Source organism: Hyaena hyaena, unplaced genomic scaffold (genome assembly GCF_003009895.1).
Source record: "Hyaena hyaena isolate Hyena2069 unplaced genomic scaffold, ASM300989v1 scaffold_1100, whole genome shotgun sequence".
Lineage (NCBI taxonomy): Eukaryota > Metazoa > Chordata > Mammalia > Carnivora > Hyaenidae > Hyaena > Hyaena hyaena.
In genome coordinates, this window is record NW_024081736.1 from 114,756 (window position 1) to 134,489 (window position 19,734).

The window sequence follows — 19,734 nt, forward strand, 5'->3', positions numbered from 1 at the left end:
GAGGGTGTTATGCTGAGCGAAATAAGTCAGGCAGAGAAGGACAAATATCACATGTTTGCACGTATAGGAGGATTAGGAGGAACTTAACGGAGGACCATGGGGGAGAAGAAGGGGGGAAATGGTGGGGGAAAGGGGGAGAGGCAAACCACAAGAGACTCTTGAATGCTGACAAAAACTGAGGACTGATGGATGTGGGGAGGGAGGGGGGGCATGGGCACGGAGAGGGGCACTTGTGGGGATGAGCACTGGGTGTTATATGGAAACCAACTTGACAATAAACTATTTGTAAAAAAAAAAAAAAAAGCATAAAAAATAAAGTAGAGGGCGGAAGAGGAAAGGCAACAGGAAGGTTTTGAAGGAGAGAGGAGAAAGGAAGAAGGGGAGGGAGAAAAAGGAGATGGAGAAAAATAGAGAACAGGGGAAAGAGTGAGAAAGAAAGATAGAAAAAGAAAGAGGAGGGAAGAAGAAGAAGAAGGTGAATGGAGTATTCTCATGCTTCTCTGTAGCATTACATACAGGAAGAACAATGGAGCAAATTCTACAGAATCCAGACAATAGAGCAAATTCTATACAATGTTAAGGGAAAATCTGTAACACAACATTATATGCAGATAAGTTTTAATTCAAGCATAAATGCAACAGAAAAAGATTCTCAGATATGCAGATATGCTATCTAATAAGAAAATTTACCACTCTTGCTAGATCTGTTGCTCAAATAACTTCTCTAGCTGAACAAAAAGGCATCAGTAAAGAAAGGAACAATGGCTAAATTGCAGAATAGAGAGATTCAACAATCACTGAAACCCCTGGAACACAGACTTCAGTCCAAATAATGACCATAAATGTAGATGGGATAAAACAAAAGAATGAAAATGCCAAATATATATATTAGAGAAACTATTATATATCAGAAGGAGGAGGAAGTGGAAGAGGAAGAGAGAAGAAATAACAATAGTAAACTGGGCCTAAAATCTAAGATTATATTACTGAAACATGATTGAGTATGTGGAAGGAGAGGAGGGAAAAAATATGCCAGTATCATCTTACATAGGAAGAGATATAAATATATGGTTTCAAATTTGATTCTGAAAGAGAAATAGCAATGCAGTTAGATTAAGCCTAAAGGAAACCACTAGAGATTAAAAGAGGATGCTTACTTTCCAGGTGTGATGGTGGTGGTGGTAGGGTGGGAAACCACAGTAATAATAATGGTAATAGAATAAAAAACATCATAAAAACATTTTAGAATGAATAAGTAGGAATGACAGCAGATTACATATATTTGTATTACACTACCTGTCAACTGTATGCCAATGAATTGGAAAACTACATTAAATGAACAAGTTCTCAGCAACACACAATCTACATTTAAAGAATAATGAACATCAGGGTGCCTGGGTGGCTCAGAAGGTTAAGTGTCTGACTCTTAATTTTGGCTCAGGTCATGATCCCACAGTTGTGAGGATTGAGCCCCACGGTCAGTCTCTGTGCTGAGCATGAGGCCTGCCTGGGATTCTCTCTCTACCACTCTCTTTCTGTCCCTCCCCCCACACCCCAGTTAAATTAATACACTTAAAAAAATAAAGAATAATAAACACCATTCATCCTCAAATGCTTTCCCAAAATATTTAAGAGGAGGGAACACTTCCAAACTTATTCTATGAGGCCAGAATTATCCTGATATCAAATCCCAAAAAAGACATTACAAGAAAAAGAAAACTATAGACCAATATTCCTGAGTAAGATTGATGAAAAATCCCCCCAAAAATACAGTAAACTTGGTTTGCGAGTACAATTTGTTCTGGAAACATGCTTATAATCCAAAGCACTCGTATATCAAAGTGAATTTCATGAACAATTTTCTCAGTTGTGATCATGTGACATTCTGTGTCACGTACTACTCATATTGGAAGACATCTCTCATGTATCAAGTTAAAATTTATTAGAAATGTTTGCTCATCTTTCAGAACACTCGCAGAACAAGTTACTCCAGGAATCCAAGGTTTTACTGTACTAGGAAATTGAATTCAATGGCATAATAAAAAAAATTATGCACCAGGACCAACCAATACATATTCCTGGAGTAGAAGTATGGCTCAGCATATAAAGATCCGTCAATATAAAATAGTACATTACCTGAATGAAGGAGAAGGAAAAAAAAACACATCATCTCAGGGCAGGAAAAGCATTTGACAAAATGCAACACCATTTCATTATAAAAACTCAACAGACTAGGAAGAAAAGGAAACTACCTTAGTTTATAAAAGGCCATATATGAGAAACTCAAAGCTATCATCATACTCAAGGCTTGTCCTCTAAGGTCAGGAACAAAACAAGAATGTCCACTTTCAACACTTCCATTCACCATAGTACTAGAAGTCTTAGTCAATTAGGCAAGAAAAGAAAAGAAAAGATTTTCAAATCGGAAAGAAAGAAGTAGAATTATCTCCGTTGCCAGACAACATGACCTGATATGTAGAAAACCTTAAAATTAGACACACAACTATTAGAATTAATAAATGAATCAACAAAGTTGTAGGATAAAATATCAATGCACCCGTATCAGCTGTATTTCTATACATTAAAAATGAACAATCTGAAAGGGAAACACAAAAGCAATTCCAATTATAATAATATCAAAAAGAATATACCTAAGAATACACTTAACAGAAAAGCAAAAAACACATATACTGAAAACTAAAATATGTTTCTGAAAGAAATTAAAGACACAAATAAATGGAAAGACATCTGTGTTAATGGCCTGGAAGATAATATTGCTAAGATGTCAATACTACCTAAAGCCATCTACAAATTTAATACAATCTCTATCAAAATTCCAATGATGTTTCAGGCAGAAAGAAAATTTCATTCTAAAACTCCACCCTAAAAAGGACCCCAAAGCCAAAACAATTTTGAAAAAGAACAAAGTTGGGGATCTCAAATTTCTTGAACTCAAAAAGTACTACAAAGCTATAGTAATCAAAACAGTGTGGTACTGACAGAAGACAGACACATAAACCATTGGAATAAAATAAAAATCCAGAAATATTATCACATATATGGTCAAAAGATGTCAAACAAAGGTGTAAAAACCATTCAATGGAGAAAGGACAGTCTTTTTAACAAATGGTGCTGGGAAAACTGGATATCCTCATGCAAAATAAGAAGTAGGACCCTTACCTTAGTACATGTTAAAAAATTAACAAAATGGATCAGAGACCTAAATATAAGACCTAAAACTATAAAAATCCTAGAAGAAAACATATGGAAAATTTCATGACATTGGATTTGGCTATGATTTCTTAGATATGACAATAAAAGCAAAGGCAACAACAAAAATAGATAATATGGACTTCATCAACATTAAAAATTTCTTTGCACCCAAGAACACTACCAACCAAACACCACCCATTAAATGAGAGAAGATATTTACAAATCAATATTTGATCAGAGAGTAACACCTGGAATATACATAAAAAACTACAATTCAGTAACAGAAACAACCAACCCAATTAAAAATGGGCAGTAGACTTAAATAGATATTTCTCCAAAGAAGATATGCAAAGGGACAATAAACACATGAAAAGATGCTCAACATCACTAATTATTAGGAAAATGGCCAATCAAAACCACATAAGACAGCTATTATGAAAACAAAAACAAAAACAAAACAGAAAAACAGTGAGGGTGAGGAGTGAAGAAACTAGAAATCTTGTGAGTTGCTGGTGGGAATGTGAAGTGGTAGAACTGCTGTAGAATATGGTAAGTAGTTCCTAAAAAAATAAATAAACACAAACTTACCAGATGATCCAGCAATTCCATTTCTGATGGTATACCCAAAAGTACCGAAAAGATATACTGAACATACATCTGTACACCCACGTTTACAGCAGGGTTATTAAACAGCCAAAGGCTGGAAGCAACACAAGTGTCTCTCAACAGATGAATGGATAAACAAAGTGTGGTATTAGCATGTAATGGAATGCCTTTTAGCTCTAAAAAGGAAGGAAATTCAGACAATGCTACAACATGGATGGAACTTAAAGACACGCTAAGTGAATTAAGCCTGTAATAAAAGGACAAAAACTGCATTATTTCACCTATATAAGGCACTGAGAGTAGTCAAATTTATAAAGACCAAAACAGAATGGTGGTTTCCAGGGTTGGGGAAGGGGGGAATGGAGAGTATTGTGTAGACTTCCAGTTTTGCAGTATGAAGTATTCTAGAGATGGATGGTGGTGATGTTTGTAGAGCAATGTGAACATAGTTAATGACATTAAACTATACACATAAAAATGATTAAAATGATAAAATTTCTATTATGTATATTTTACAATTTAGAAACTAAAATTAAAAACTATACACATGTATTTTAATAATTATTCTAATATCTAAAGTTGTCTTAAAACAAATTGTGAAGTTTATCCAATCGGTTAAAAACAAAAAAAATGGTACTTTAGAGGTGCCTGGGTGGCTCAGTCAGTTGACTGTCCCATTTTGGCTAAGGTCATGATCTCGCGGTTCATGAGTTTGAGTTCTGCATCGGGCTCACTGTGTCAGTGCAGAGCCTGCTTTGAATCTCTATCTCTCTCTCTCTCTGCCCCTCCCCGACCTGCACTCTCTCTTTTACAAATAAACATTAATAAAATAAAATAATTTAAAAATTAGAAATACAGGAGACTTCCCATTGAATAAATTGGGGAAAAATGTTTAATTACTTCCTAAAAAGTAAGGGAACAGACATCTTCAAAAAGGAGTTGTTGGGGCAGGGTTGGAGTGGAACAGAGTGACAGAGGAGAAACATTTTTTTATACCATTAAAATAAAGTTTGCATTACTCCAAATTAAATTGTTATAAATTAAGATGTTATATGAAATGCCTAGGGCAACCACTAAAAATGGAACTCAAAAATATATAGTAAAAGAAACTGCATGGGAGTTAAAATAGTACACAAAATATATCTTTTCAACACAAAAGAAAGCAGTAGTGGAGGAAATGAACAAAAGAGGTGTAAGACACACAGAGAACAAATAGCAGCATGGCAGAAGTGAGTTCTTCCTTATCACTAATTACATTATATATAAATGGATTAAAGTCACCAGCTAAAACAAAGGCTGGTAGAATGGATTTAAAAATGTAAAACTCCATGTTGTATAGAAATGACTCACTTTAGATTCCAAGAAAAACAGATCAAAAATAAAAGAATAAAAAATATATTTTGTGCAAAGAATAACCAAAAGAGAACTGGAATGGCTACACTAATATCAGACAAAGTAAACTTTAAGGGAAAAGTTTTTATAAGAGACAAAGAAGGACATTATATAATGATAAAAGGGTCAGTTATTCAATAAGAATATAAAAAAATTACAATTAGAAACAGATCTACACCTAACAACAGAATCTCAAGATATATGAATCAAAATTGATAAAATCGAAGGGAGAAATAGGCAGTTCTGAAAAAATGGGCAGAGACTTTAATATCCCATTTTCAATAATTGATAAACAACAGCAACAGAAGATCAGCAAGTAAATGGAAAATATGATCAGCACTATAAACCAATTAGACTTGAAGATGAGATAGACAATATGAATTGCCCTATAGCTATGAAAATTTTAATTATTAATTTAAAAGCTCTAAGAATATGAAATCTTCTAGATGGTTTCCCTGGAGAATTATACCAAACATTTAAAGATGAATTAACACCAATTTTATATAATCTCTCCCAGAAAATAGAAGACAAGAGAAGACTTCCTAAATCATTTTATTTATGAAGCCAGTGTTACCCTGAAACCAAAACCAGACAAAAACAGTACAGTAATAAAGTGCAAACCAATATTTCTCATGCATGTAGATTCAAAAATCCTCAATCAGAATATCAGCAAACAGGGGGATCCAAAAATATATGAAAAGAATCATAGATAATGACCAGGTAAGATACACTCAAGGTACATAACATTTGAAAAACAATCAATGTAATCTATCATATTAATAAGCTAAAGAAATCATATGGTCATACCAAGCAATGCCAAAAATAGCATTTGAGAAATCCAATACCCATTCATGATAAATAGTCTCAGCAAGTTAAGATCTATTGGTTTAATGCAATTTAAACTATAATTAATGCAATTCCTATCAAAGCCATGGAAAGGTTCTTTATAAACATAGACAGGCTTACTCTGAAATTTATGTGGAAAGGTGCAGGCCCTAGAATAGTTAAAACAATCTTAACAAAGAAAAATAAAATAGGAGGAGTCACTCTACCCATATATTAAGGTTTACTCTGTAGCAATAGTAACCAAGACAATGAAGTATTGGCAAAAGGAGAGGCACATTGATCAATGGAACTGAATGGAAAACTCAGAAATAGACCCACACATGCCCAACTGATTTCTGACAAATTACAAAAGAAATTCAATGAAAAAGGGATAGCCTTTCTAATAAATGATGCTGAAGCAATTGGATATTCATAGACAAAATCATATATACACACACACACATTTTACAATTATATATATAAAACTCACTTAAACCTCACAGTTTATAAAAAAACTTAAATAAAAAAAAAACTTAAATTGACTGTGGACTGAAATACAAAATGTAAAATTACAAAGCTTTCAGGAGAAACACAGCAAACAGGAGATTATCTTCATGGTATAAGGCTAGGCAAGAATTAGACTTGGCACCAAAGGTATGATCCCCAAAAGAATAAATTTATAAATTGGACTTCACAGAATTAAAAACGTTTCTCTGTGAAAGACTTTGTTAAAGGATTGAAAAGAGAAAGTAGAGAGTGGAGAAAATATTTACAAACAACACGTCTGACAAAGGACTAGTATCTAAAATATATAAAGAACTTTCAACACACAACAGTAATAGTCAAACAATCCACTTAGAAAATGGGCAGAAAATACTAAATGCTGGCAAAGATGCAAAGAAACTGGATCATTCCCACATCACTAGTAGTAATATAATATTCCGCAGTCACTCTGGAATACAGTTTGATACTTTCTTATAAAACATGCAATTACCATGTGATCCAGCAATTGCACTCCTGGATATGTATCACAAACAAATGAAAACTTCTATTCACACCAAAACCTTCACACAAATATCTACAGTGACTTTATCATAATTGAGCAAAACTGGAAACACTCAGGTGTCCTTTAAAGTGTGAGCTGGTGAACAAGCTGTGGTATATTGGACACCACTAAGTGGCAAAAAGCAATGAACTATTAATACACACACCAACCCAGATGAATCTCCGGTGAATTAAGCCAAATGAAAAAAGGCAATCCAAAAGGTGTGATTCCATCTATATGACATATTTGAAATGTCAACATTTTAGAAGTGGAGAACACATTAGTGGTCACCAGTGGTTAAGAACAAGACTAGAGGGGAAGAAGGGTTATGCAGGTAGGTGTGGTTATAAAGAGAAAACACAAGGAATCCTTGCAGGAATAAAATTCCTTGGCACTTGCACTGTGGTGGTGAATACACATATATGCACATGTGAAAAGAGTGTGTAGAACCAAATGTGTAATGAGTACAAGAGGAGAATCAGAATAGAATCAGTCAGTTGTATTGATGTCAATACCTTAGTTGTGATAAGATACAATAGTCTGGGCAAAATGTCAAAATGTCAATGTCACCACTAGGGTGAAACTAGTTAGAGAATATCACAAGATCTCTCTGCATTATTCCTTATAACCGTATGTGAAGCTATAATTATCCCAGTAAAAATACCAACTAAAAAATAAAACTGGATAACATCATACTAGATTTTGAATCCTGGCCAGAGTCTGAACTCTTTTAAATAGGCAGTTGGGAGTCAGATTAGCTGGTTAAGTATGGATGACCAGTATGGCTGTGGATCAAAAGAATCCATAAAATGATAGTGAGTTTGATGAATTCAAGGAGAAATTACTGAAGGCAGGGACACAGAAAACCTTAATCAGGGATCAAGTGAGAGGTGATAGTGAAGGCAGTATTGTACCCAAGGGAATGTAGACTCGATCTGTGCCTTTGGTCACCTCAGCAACTGCATTTCCAATACCCCTTCACTTTGCCAAGTTAGTTTGCAATTTACATAGTATGTGGAAATCTCCTAAAACAAAGGCATTCCCAAGTTATTTCACTATGTTGAATTAATTCTTTTATGCCATATTTTTAACACTTGATAAAACAAAGAAACATTCTTATTTCCTGGTTTCAGTAATTTTATAATTTTATAAATATACGTGAAATAATTTTTCCAATCACTCTGATAATGACAGTTTTTCAAAATACTTTTAAGGTGTTTGAGGATTTGAGAAAACATCTTAGACTTGTGATCTTAATTAATTTTAATTTAATGTTTAGAAAATTTTGATTAAATAAGTTTGTAATCAACGTTTAAATGCCTGAGGAAATTTAATTTGTTAATTTTTAATGTTTTAATTTCTTAGTCTTAAAAAGTAGCATTTAAATGTTCAGAGGAGTATTATTTAATTCATTGTACATTCATTTAATTGCATATGAAATAAAATACAACAGGAGTGAAACTCTTCATGAGCTAAAGATTATAATAATCAAATCGCAGATCTGGGATCTAAGTCTGTCTGCCTCCACGATGACACCGGGCTGCCCTGGACAAGAGGGCTTTACAGCCTCTCGGGGCTGAGTGGTCCCAGATCTGGAAGGACAAATGGATCTTACCTTATGGGGTTGTCCATCCTGGACACGGTGAGGAATGCAGCAAGATTCGCCGTGTAGGAGGAGCACACGATGAGGGTGAAGAGCCACCAGCTGCCCATCACGATGCGCATGGCCATGGAGTTAACTGAGGATTCGCCACCTGCGGAGGCCAGCACAGTGGATTGGTCCTGGGCTTCCTCTCTCACTCCCATCCCCCGAGATGAGGGGCCTGGCTTAGGGAACCACCATTGGGGGTGGGGTGGGGAGCAGGGAAGTAACTTGCTGGCTGGTTATGGGGGACCACTGTGAAAATTCGGGGGAAGAATCCAAAGACCACCAATCTCAGAAAGGGATGAAGGCCCACCAGATACAGAAAAATGCAGGATTGGTCTTTTAGTGATGTGGTGTTTGTCAAAACGCCAAGGACAGAGTTCTGAATAACAAAATCTTCCAGTTAGAAGACTCTATCTCCCTGTGTTGAGTTTCCAGGGCTGCAGCCCGATGTAAGATCCTTTTCCAATTTCAAATTCATAGAGAGTAGTCTCCGGAATTCTAGAATTACCTCCTACCTGGAGGGTTCCCCGGCTTTCTTTTAAACCTCAGAAATGAGATAAAACTTTTATTAATATTCAGCCCTCACTAGATGACTTTTTTTTCCCTAAGATTTTCAGAAATCATTGCCTGTGACTTGCAGTCAGAAGCTGCCCCATTGAGGCCAATTATTTCTCCCTGGTCCTTTAGGTGGTAGCCGAAGGAAGCTTCTCACTGACTGCTCTTACATAACCTTGCAAACAGGCGCTACATGCTTTGCCATGGTGCAAATAAGGCCAACACTCACATTAGGAACTTGGCAATTTGTTGTTTTGGTCCAAACTGCATAATCCTATAACTCACCAAGGGCTCTCCAGACTTCACAGAGAAAGGGGACTTTGTATCTCAAGAATGGATGGAGTACTGCTTAGATGATTACAAAACAATTGTGATCTTTTTTCCTATTAAGACTTCAAATTTAATTGAGATTCAGTTTCATCTGACAAGCCTCATGTGCATAACAATCAATCTAATGTGGGAGGGGGGGAAAAGTGCAAAGCAGAACTCCAAAGTCAATTTTATCTAAAGTGGAGAGTCAGGCTTTGAAGTTGAGTTCTTTGTCACTTCATTTAATTTCTATCTGATATAACTCAGAGAAACTGGGTGCAGCATGATATTAGCACTGTTCTAGAGATGAACTAAAACGGAATTTAAAAGGACTTTGGCAAAATGCATCTAAGAAGGCTGCCCATGGGCAAGTTCTTCCAGGGCCGTGAGGCTACTGCTAAATCAGGAAACCAGGAAAGTACCTTGCTGTACAAAGGCTCCGTAGACTATCCAGATGGCACTGTGCAAGGTGGCCGATGCGGTTGGTCGGGGCTGGGCAGCACTCTGAGCCCTCACGGCCTGTATCCGATTCAGCACAAATATCAGCACGCCCACTACAGGGATGGCTGCTGCAATGCAGGCCCAGACAGCAAAATCAAATGGAGCAAAAAGAGAGAAGATGCTGATTTTCTCCTCGGGCTTCTTGATTAGGATCCCCACTGAATAGTCCATGTACCGCTTGCTGAAGTCCACAACGCTCTCCCTCTCTGGGGTGATCGTGATGGCAGAGATGGCCAAGTCTGCTCTCTGAAAGGCAAAATCACCTCATCAGACAACAGTCCTCAGCTTCCTACTAGGTCCCACCCTGGGTCAAGGTTCGCCCTCTGCCCTTTGGGTTATTCAGTCCAGAGGAAATGGATTCAAGAGGTGACACACTGTGACCTCGAATACTGTAAAAAAGAATCCAACATTAAATTGTCTGCTTGAATTGTAGTTTTTCTTCACTCTCTTATTCTTCTCATAAACTTTCACCATCTTCTTTCTCTTGATTGTATTTCCCTCTACCCCATCCCTGCTCCCCACCAAGAAGTCTCTTCTCTTTTCTTTTAGGCTTATCTGCATCCTTCTTATACCTCCATCAAGCCTCTCTAAACTTCCATTAGCCCACATGATGTCTCCCTTTTCTGAGATTCTTCAGAAATTATACAGTGAGTTGTACAACTACTTTACATCTCATTAATGTCTCAGTCTCTGGTTGTTTTATATGTAGAGTCTATGCCAGAGAGTAATGTCCTCCAAGAAAAAAGGGTTTATCTACTTCTCTTGAGTGTCCACTGCCCTTAATTCATGGCCTTTCAGACATATGGGTTGATTCTTCATAAAGTCACGTTGTAAAGAGACTCTCTGGGCATTCTGTACTGTGACCTCTAAAGCATCTTGTAAGATTTTTGCTTTCCAAGATGGGATTAATTTTAAAAATAGACAAAGACTCCATTAAGATGGAACTATATGTGAGATTAAAGCTGCCAAGACTGGTGGAGGTTAGGATACTTATGTCTACATGGATGGTGACAGGCAACAATGGGCCTGGAGTCCTCACTTAAATCACAGGAGCATTAAAATGTACAATGACCATCCTGATCTTGACTCTTGGACCTCTAAGTGGGAAGCATCATCAGAACTAGGTTTATTTTAAGGGGCACCTGGGTGGCTCAGTCAGTTGAGCATCCGACTCTTGATTTCAGCTTAGCCATAATCTCAGGGTTGTGAGATTGAGTCCTGTGTCTGTGCTACGCATGAAGCCTGCTTAAGATCCTCTAGCTCCCTCTGCCCCTCCCGATGCTCATGCACAGACACTCTCTCTCTCTCTCTCAAGAAAAATAAAATAATAAAATAAAATAAAATAAAATAAAATAGAAGAAAAATATCTCCTCAAAAGAGAAAAATAAAAATAAGTTTTAGAATAACCAGCTCTAATAACTAATCCAACCTGTATATTTAAATTGGGAAAACATACATGGAAAGATTTTATCAGAAAATAAATTATCAGGTCTAATATATGGGCTGGGGGGGCAGATACACTGATACTGTAAAGTAGGAAATCCAAAAAACAAAACAAAATTAAATTAAAATAAAATAAAAAACTGAAATCCAACAACATATCTAGAGCAAAGAGAAAAAATGTTGGAGGTAATGATGGTGACGCTCTCCTCTTAGAGTTGTCACATTTGCATCTCTGGTTCTTGCCTCTTTTTTAAAAAACTCAAGATCCAGGGATTTATTTTTAAGGATTTAGAGAGTTCAGATCATACTTAAGGACTGAGAAGAGATCTAGTAGAGCCGGATAGGTTTACAACATAGGAATAAGGAAAAGTAATTTATGAAGCCAGGTCCAGAAGCACAAGGGATCGATTCATGACACAGGTAGAGGGATGGCCTGTATCCCTGAGGATACCAGGGATAACTGAGGAAACCATTTATCTAAGGGATATAGCCAAGCAGCTCAACAAAGGTCAGGGTAAGGAACTTGGGCTGTCCTGAAGGCCTAGCTGAGGTTGGAGGCCACACATTGTTAACATACCCATCTGGGCAAATTTGTGATTTTCTTCTCTATTTCCATGCAGCAACTTCGATGTCAGAGTCAGAGGGTAGATAATATAATCAAGTCAGGGTTTCAGTACAATAAGAAACCAAGAACAAAGAGAATCACAAAAGATGAAGGGAACAGGATTATCTGATCAACCACTGAGAGCACATCAGGCAGGAAAGGATGCAGTATCACAAGGGCACAAAATTCTTACAGAAGGAGGAACCTCAGTGGAAAGGAGCAGACACAAAAGACTGTATATCGTATGACTCCATTTATATTAAATGTTCTCAAGAGCAAATCTATAGAGATAGAAAATAGATCAATGGTTGCCTAGGGCTGAGGTTGGGAATGGGATTGACTGTAAATAAGTATGAGGGATCTCATTGGGTTGAGGGAATTAGTCTAAAACTAGGGGCACCTGGGTGGCTCAGTTGGTTAAGCATCTGACTTTGGCTCAGGTCATGATCTCATGGCTCCTGAGTTTGAGACTCGCATTGGGCTCTGACCGCTCAGAGCCTAGAGCCTGCTTCAGATTCTGTCTCCTTCTCTCTCTGCCCCTCCCCTGGTCATGTTCTGTCTCTCTCTCTCTTCCTCAAAAATAAATAAACATTAAAAAAATTTAAAACTAGATTATAATGATGGTTGCAAAACTCAGTAGATTTACTAAAAATCATTGAATTGTATATCCTGAATGGGTGAATTTTATTTATAAATTAATAACCTCAACAAAAATTTTTTTAAGCTTAGGAGAAATTGGAGAGACTGGTCTGCCTTTATGAGTTTATAAAGCAAAAGACCTATGTTTTAGGAGCTAAGGCTCAAGAGTCATAAGAGAAGCAGGTAGGCATCATGGAGTGGGACAGAGAGAGTAACACGTAGGATGCTAACAAAATGCATCGGTACAGGTGCTAATGTGGAGCACAAACAAAGGTCACTGGAGGTGAGGTGGTCAAAACACTGGGAGCCCAGGGCTGTCCATAGGGATGTCAGCAATGTCAAAGTTGGTGGCAACAGCATCACCAGTGAGGGAAGGCTTGAGTGGATGCTATCATCAAAATGATTGTAAGGAAATGACCTAGAGGTCATGGGAGGACAGGGGGCAAGGATGGGAACACAGTGAACTGGCCTCATACCGTAAGTCTCAATGAAGACCCAGGTTCTATAGGAGACAGGAGGAGTAATTATTTGAAATTAATGAGAAGGTGGGGAGTGTTGTATCACTTATACACAACAATACAGACACATGCACACACTCATTCGCACATGCGTGCATGCACACACACACACACACACACACACACACACACCCTCGCATATACATACTCCACTCGTGGGTCATGAGGGATAAAAGAATAAGCACTCACTAATACCTCCCATGAGAACTAAGTTCTTATTTCAGCCCAAATACGGGGGTGGGTTTCAAGAAGGGTGTATTATAAAGCAGGCTCAGTGGATAGGCTCAAAAAGAAAAACAGCAAAGGGCACTGAAGGAAAACACAGAGTGCCAGGGAATGAGAAAATAAAAGAGCAGAAACAGGTATAGCAGGGAGGAGTGGGTTGAAGAAAAGAGAGAGTGAAGAGTTGAGTGGTAGGCTGTGGTCTGTTTAGCTAGTTCCAAGGCTCTAACTGCCTAATGGATCAAATTTAGATATCACCCCAGAGTCAGACTGGGGTGCCCTTCCCCATGGTCCTACTTTTGGGACTTACCTTGCTGATGAGCTCCCCGATCATCCCGTTCCAGGAGGTGTTATGGAGCTGGTGACCATACCTGCCATCGGGGGCTTGGTAAATCTCATATTTGAAGCCCAGAGCCTTGGCCAGTGCATCCAGGACATCGATTGAAAACCCTTTGTAGCGCTTGGGCTGTCCAAGGATGTTCTCAGCCACCATCACGAAAGGCTCTTCCTGAGGACAACAGAATGGATGTTCTTCAATTAAATAACAGGTTCATTAACACATATCTTTCCAGGGTATTATTGGAAAGATCAACCTGATGAATCATAGCTCTAGAATGTTTCCCAACATGGGCATGTATTTATCCAATTTAGGCCTGGAGTCTGAACGTCCCTGCCCTTTTTAAAAGCAGTTTATGGAAACTCAGAGCATAGTGCATGGGAAGATCCCTCCAACTAGCATATTGATGGAGGAATGGAGATTTACTTATTCTGTGTGATGTTATCCCAGCCTCTGCCCAGAACCCCATTGCCAGAATGACATGATTTGTTTTCATTCCTTCATTTGTGACATTCAGGACTCTGTACTTCGGAAATGCCATAATTCTTCAGGACCCACATAAGAAATGTGGTTACTTTTCATCCAGGATAAAGAATAACAATAAAAGCTCTATGATATTAGATTGAGAGAAGACAGTATTCCATCTATCAGATTGTACTAGAAAATGGATTCTGATTCATGGGAGAAAGTCATACCATAAGTCAAAGGACAGGACAGAATTAAACCCCACAATTTCCAAGCCCAAAGCTACATTCACACATTCTGTGCTTTGTCATGTGTGCGCCTGTAGGGCACGCAGTCCTCAGCCTTCCCCACCACAATCCTGTGAAACTGAACAAGAAGTGGACTTTTGGCAAATAGCCTAGGAGAATATACCTCATTAATTTAACTGGGGGTGGGGGGGTAGGCTATAATGCTTTTTATGTGATGTGCATACAGGGAATGTAGGAACACTGCTGCCAAAGGCTTCTAGGGCAAGGAGATGTCAGGGCCTGATGGAACAGAGGGCGCATATGAACCATGTCTTGCCAGCTGATAAGAAGTAAATCTAAGATGTCTCCTACAGCTCTGAAAGGGTGAAGGAAGAAATTGAAAGGAACGTGCTTCCAAGGTCTCTTAAAGATCTAAAAGTCTATGATTCCAGGACAACCATGGAGAAAAATTGCAACAAATGGTCTTCATTATAAAGTCTGTGACACATAGGTGCCATCAGCGGGATTGGGTGCTGGAAGAATGTCCTCCTCCAAGCATCTTTCTGGGGATTCTGGCTACCAGCAAAGTTCTCCTAAGGACCACCAACAGGTCCAACATACTGTTTACATCCAGGAGCAGGTAGAGCTGGGCAGCAGTGGATCCAGATTTGTGATCTTTCTCTAGAGCAGCCCAGTCACCTCCCATGGAAAGCCCTGGGCAGAATCTCCAATCTTATTCTTACTTCATTATTTGCAAAATTATTTGCCAGAAAGGCCTATGAACATTCAAGCCACTACTCCAGATCCCCTTTTCTCCAAACCCAGTATTAAACCAAATGGAGAGAAGCCTCTGTCTCAAAATCCTGAATGGTGAGCCTCCCCAATATGCCCATGATCCCTACCAAGACAGTCACCACTTTGAGAGTCAGTCCTTGGAGGCGGCTGCCCATTGGCCTCTCTTGCAGGCTGCCATTCAGGCCTTTCTCTGAGTCCCACGTCGCCAACTGTGAAGGAAAAAGGAAGTGTGAGGGACAGAATGGGCACCTGTGTGCACCTGAGGAACTTGCCTCCTCAACTGGGATCCTGAGTCAGGCAGAGATGTGGACAGCAGTCCAATCCATTTCCCAGACACTGAGAGCCATCTTCAAACCTTAGAAAGAATACAGGTGTGACAGAAAGTTCCACTTCCTCCATCAGCTCATCTGGAACTCAAGGATCTGCCATGTCTTTAAAATAAAGCCAATTGGTAAGAACTTGTTTCTAGAATGAATATTTCTAATTTTATTCTGCCCACCCACTGTGGTCATGTCACTGTGTCTCCCACAAAGTGTCTTCTTTCTTTAATTATAACTTTGACTTGTCCACACCAGAGGGCCTTTGAGTTCAGCCATTGCTGCCACCAGGGCAGGACGATGCTGAGCAGTGAACCAGGTAAAAAGACCCATGTGTACAGCTTGTCTTGCACCCGATGCCTACTGCAGACAGGGTCAAGAGCTCACTGCCTGTCTTCACTGTAGTGCACATTTCATAATTTTCCCTGATACAAAGGTATAGGCCAAGAAAATACATTCTCTGATCCACCATATTTTCCTGAGCTTGCAGAATCTATCCAATAGCCTGATGCATCTCTGACGGGCACCCTGAGGTGGTCAAGGAGACCCTATCCTGGCTCATAAACAACAGGAGACACATAAGTTCTTGGGATCTACTTCCCCTCTCTCCATCCCTGCAGTGTCCAGGCAACCATGATGAATTCTTTGTCTGATCAATGATTCTCTCATTAACTGGTGAAATGTAAACAAAATACAGATACCAGCCCCCATCTCAAGTCAATTTAATCAGGATCCCAGCACTTAGGCCTGAGGAATTTTAATGCTTCCCCAGTGATTCTCATTGAGAAACCCTGTTCTTCTAGGTCACTGTGTATTAGATTCTCTTAAGAAGGCTTTTAAACATATTGAAGTCTGGGCTTCACCCCCAGAGATTCGAATTTAATTGGTCTGTAGTGGGCTAGATATGAATATTTTAGCTCCCTAGGTGATTCTAATGCATAGCCAGGATTGTAAACCACTGCTATAGATTAAAGCAGTGATCCTCAAACTATAATATGCACACAAATTATCCAGGGATTTAATATGCACTTTCTGATTCTGGAGCCTGTGATTATTCCTGTCTAACAAGCTCCCAGGTGACACTGCTGATGATGATCGATGACCGCCATTTAAGGAGCAAGGGGTTAAAGAATCAGACAGCTGCAGGCAGCATCTACTCTTCATCAGAGAAAGCCCACAAGTCCCCTAGTTAGGCTGAGCAGAAGAACCATCTGTCTGTGAAGAAATGTCACCAGATGTCCTAAAGGAGCCACCAGTAGCACCATCTAAGGACACTTCTACTCTCCCAGCATGTGCTGTAGCCTTGATGTCTACAGCAGAGTCTGCACACTGAGCTTTGGCTATGAGGCCATGTTGCAGAATCTGTGGGACCATTCCACCTGGAAGATACTAGAACCTTGAGGCCTAAAGCAGGAACATCAGAACAAGATACATGATTCTACAATAAATTTTAAAGGAACCTGGAAACTCTGGCTGTCACTTTGGACACAATACCAACTAAGACCCACTCCATCCTGAGTAACAGGATGCCTGGAAGTGATGAATGAATCATTTAGTTAGTACTATGGCCATGTGCTCCGAGGAGCTCCTCACAGCCACCACTAATTAATTTCAGGAGGCACTGCAGTAAAGAGCAAAGTTAAAATCTACCCAAAGTCCTGTTCAAGGATAGCAAAGATATCGCACTCTGGGAACTGGTATCATCAGAATGAAAGCTTACGACTATTTCCCCAGTGGGTCTCAGGAAATAGCCCTGGGACCCAGGGTCAATTTCTGCACCTAGATTAAAATGCTGGTCAAAGGGAAGACACAACCCCAGACAAAAAGAGTCAAGGTGTTGATTTCCTACATTCTTTGGACACTCTGACATGGATGAGGGGAGTCATGATGTGTATTTGTGCTGCCTGTATCTTATCCCCATAACTATTTAGCTCAGACCTTGGAGCTGCTTAATCTTGATGGGTAATCTGCACCTACTGAGTTGGGTGGTGTTAACAAAGTCCTTGGACCACCTCAATGACCGAAAGAGTCATAATGAAGGTGATCTTGTCCTAATGATAACATGTGAGTCCCAAGTACTAGGTATTCCACCTTGTAGCAAGACTTGAATCCCTAATGTGTGCTGCCAAACCTACTTGACTCAGGTGAAGGGGCATCTCAACTCTGTGCTACCCTGACTTAGATGAGCAAGCACCTGGACTGGGGCTCTGCTTGGCGTTGATCAAAGAAATTTTACCTGGCTCTCTACTGGGATTGTAATCAGTTATGAGAATGGAGAACGGAGGCACAGGAAAAAGCAGATGGGATGAAGCCCTGTTCTTCTAGAGTTTTAGTTCAGCTGCAAGAAGGGCTCTGCCTCTCAATGCTTGTCCATACAACTCTCTTTTTCTAGCCCCCTGCCTGGCTCAAGGCAGCAGCACCTCTGCCCCAGAGTATTGCCATACTCTCCTCATTGATATCATTACCCTCACCCACTCTCTTTTACAGCCTCCTCCATTGTGCTGATATGTACCCTTGTAATAAACAAACTCAAACATGATCTGTGTCAAAGAAAATTTTGGAATGACTTCCCATTTCCTAAAGAAAAAAATTCAAACACTCTGAAGCTTGGCCTCTGAAAGGCCTTCTACATTGAGATCCAAGCCTGACCATCAGCTTCACTTCAGTTTATGTAGGCATAGTCCATGCCAACCCCACCAAACCCCGCACTTTCCTCATGCACCTCACACAACATGCTTCTTCCTGGCCCTGCATCCAGTTCCTTCTGCCTGTAACACCATCCTTCTTTGGGTTGGATCTGGTATATTCTTACTCATATTTCTTAAAAACAAACTTCAACTTTAGAATAGTTTTAGATATACAGAAAAGTCGTAGTAGTGCAGAGACTGCCTAGATACCCTACACCCAGTTTCCCCCCATTTAAGATGTTACATTAGTATAATACATTCCTCAAAGCTAGCGCAATGTTTGGCCCAATCTCCATTTATACACAGCTGCAGTAGAAAGGATCTCCAGTGTCCTCCATGCTGGACCTCAGTCCATGATCCTGCTGTGCTATTTGGGTTTATTACCCTATCCACTGAGATTAATACCTTGTCTTCATAAACTGTCTAGAAATTCGGGCCATCAGACTAGATCTTACCTTGCTTATTCTCATCTCAGGATTTCCAACCTTGCTTTGAATACCATGTTCTCCTCTCAAATGTCAACTTACTATACATGGGGAAGAAGATAGGAGCTTGGAGGTGTGGAAGAAGCATATGTTCAGTAGTCGGTCGACTGATATTCTGGTTGTGTTTCTACCACTTACCTGAATGACCTCAGACATCACGTTTTACTGTGATGCTTAAAACACAGAATGCAGTATACAAATATTTTTAAAATAAATTGGACTCCATTGAGATTCCATTTTCTTGTCTAAAAAGTAAAATAAAAATACCTTCCCTGCCTACCAAATGTTCAGGGGCTATTCAAAAGAAACAATCGCTTTGAAATGATCTGTTATAAAATAATAATCACAAAGTAAAGAATCAGAATATAAAAACTATGTGCAATAAAACCTTAATTATGGTTCTTTAAAAGGGTGGTGGTAAAAATGGGAGGGGCTTTGTTAAAATGTAATATGGGAATATATCCAGGTGGTAGAATTATGAATAATCATTACAACTTCTTGACACTGTTCTGTCTTTTCATCAGGTTTTTCACCTACTTACACAGGAAGGAAAATAAGCTGTGGATCAAAATAACTAGTATAGGTGACAAAATCCTGTCATATGCATTTGTATGACTAAGGACTGAAGGGAGAGGGGTGATCAAAGTTAAATAATTTGTTGGTTTGTCAAGACCAGTCTGAGGGTCAGAATCCAATAAATCAGTCCTCTTGGCTGCCAGGATCTGTGGCCAAGGGGTGACCAATGCCTGGAAGGAGCAACTGTGGGTTGGTTTATCCAGCATGGTGTCTCCCATTCTATGACCTCTCCAAGATGGTGTGGGACCCCATCAGCCTACTGGGTTTGGAGATGGGGAAGTGGCCAATGCTAAGGTCCAGCTTCAAGAAGACAATCCTTCTCCAT

General features: G+C 39.2%; 1 protein-coding gene across 2 annotated transcripts in view; it reads right to left on the reverse strand.

Moving 5' to 3' along the window:
• Nucleotides 1–19,734, reverse strand: part of GRID1 (glutamate ionotropic receptor delta type subunit 1) — a 539,165-nt gene that overhangs the window by 99,882 nt on the left and 419,549 nt on the right. For both annotated transcript variants that reach the window (XM_039222327.1, XM_039222328.1), the window contains exons 7-10: nt 15,452–15,553; nt 13,831–14,028; nt 10,016–10,340; nt 8,697–8,835 (exon numbers count right to left, since the gene is read on the reverse strand). In XM_039222327.1, the coding sequence (XP_039078258.1) occupies nt 8,697–8,835; nt 10,016–10,340; nt 13,831–14,028; nt 15,452–15,553 (764 nt within the window). The remainder of the gene's footprint in view (nt 1–8,696; nt 8,836–10,015; nt 10,341–13,830; nt 14,029–15,451; nt 15,554–19,734) is intronic.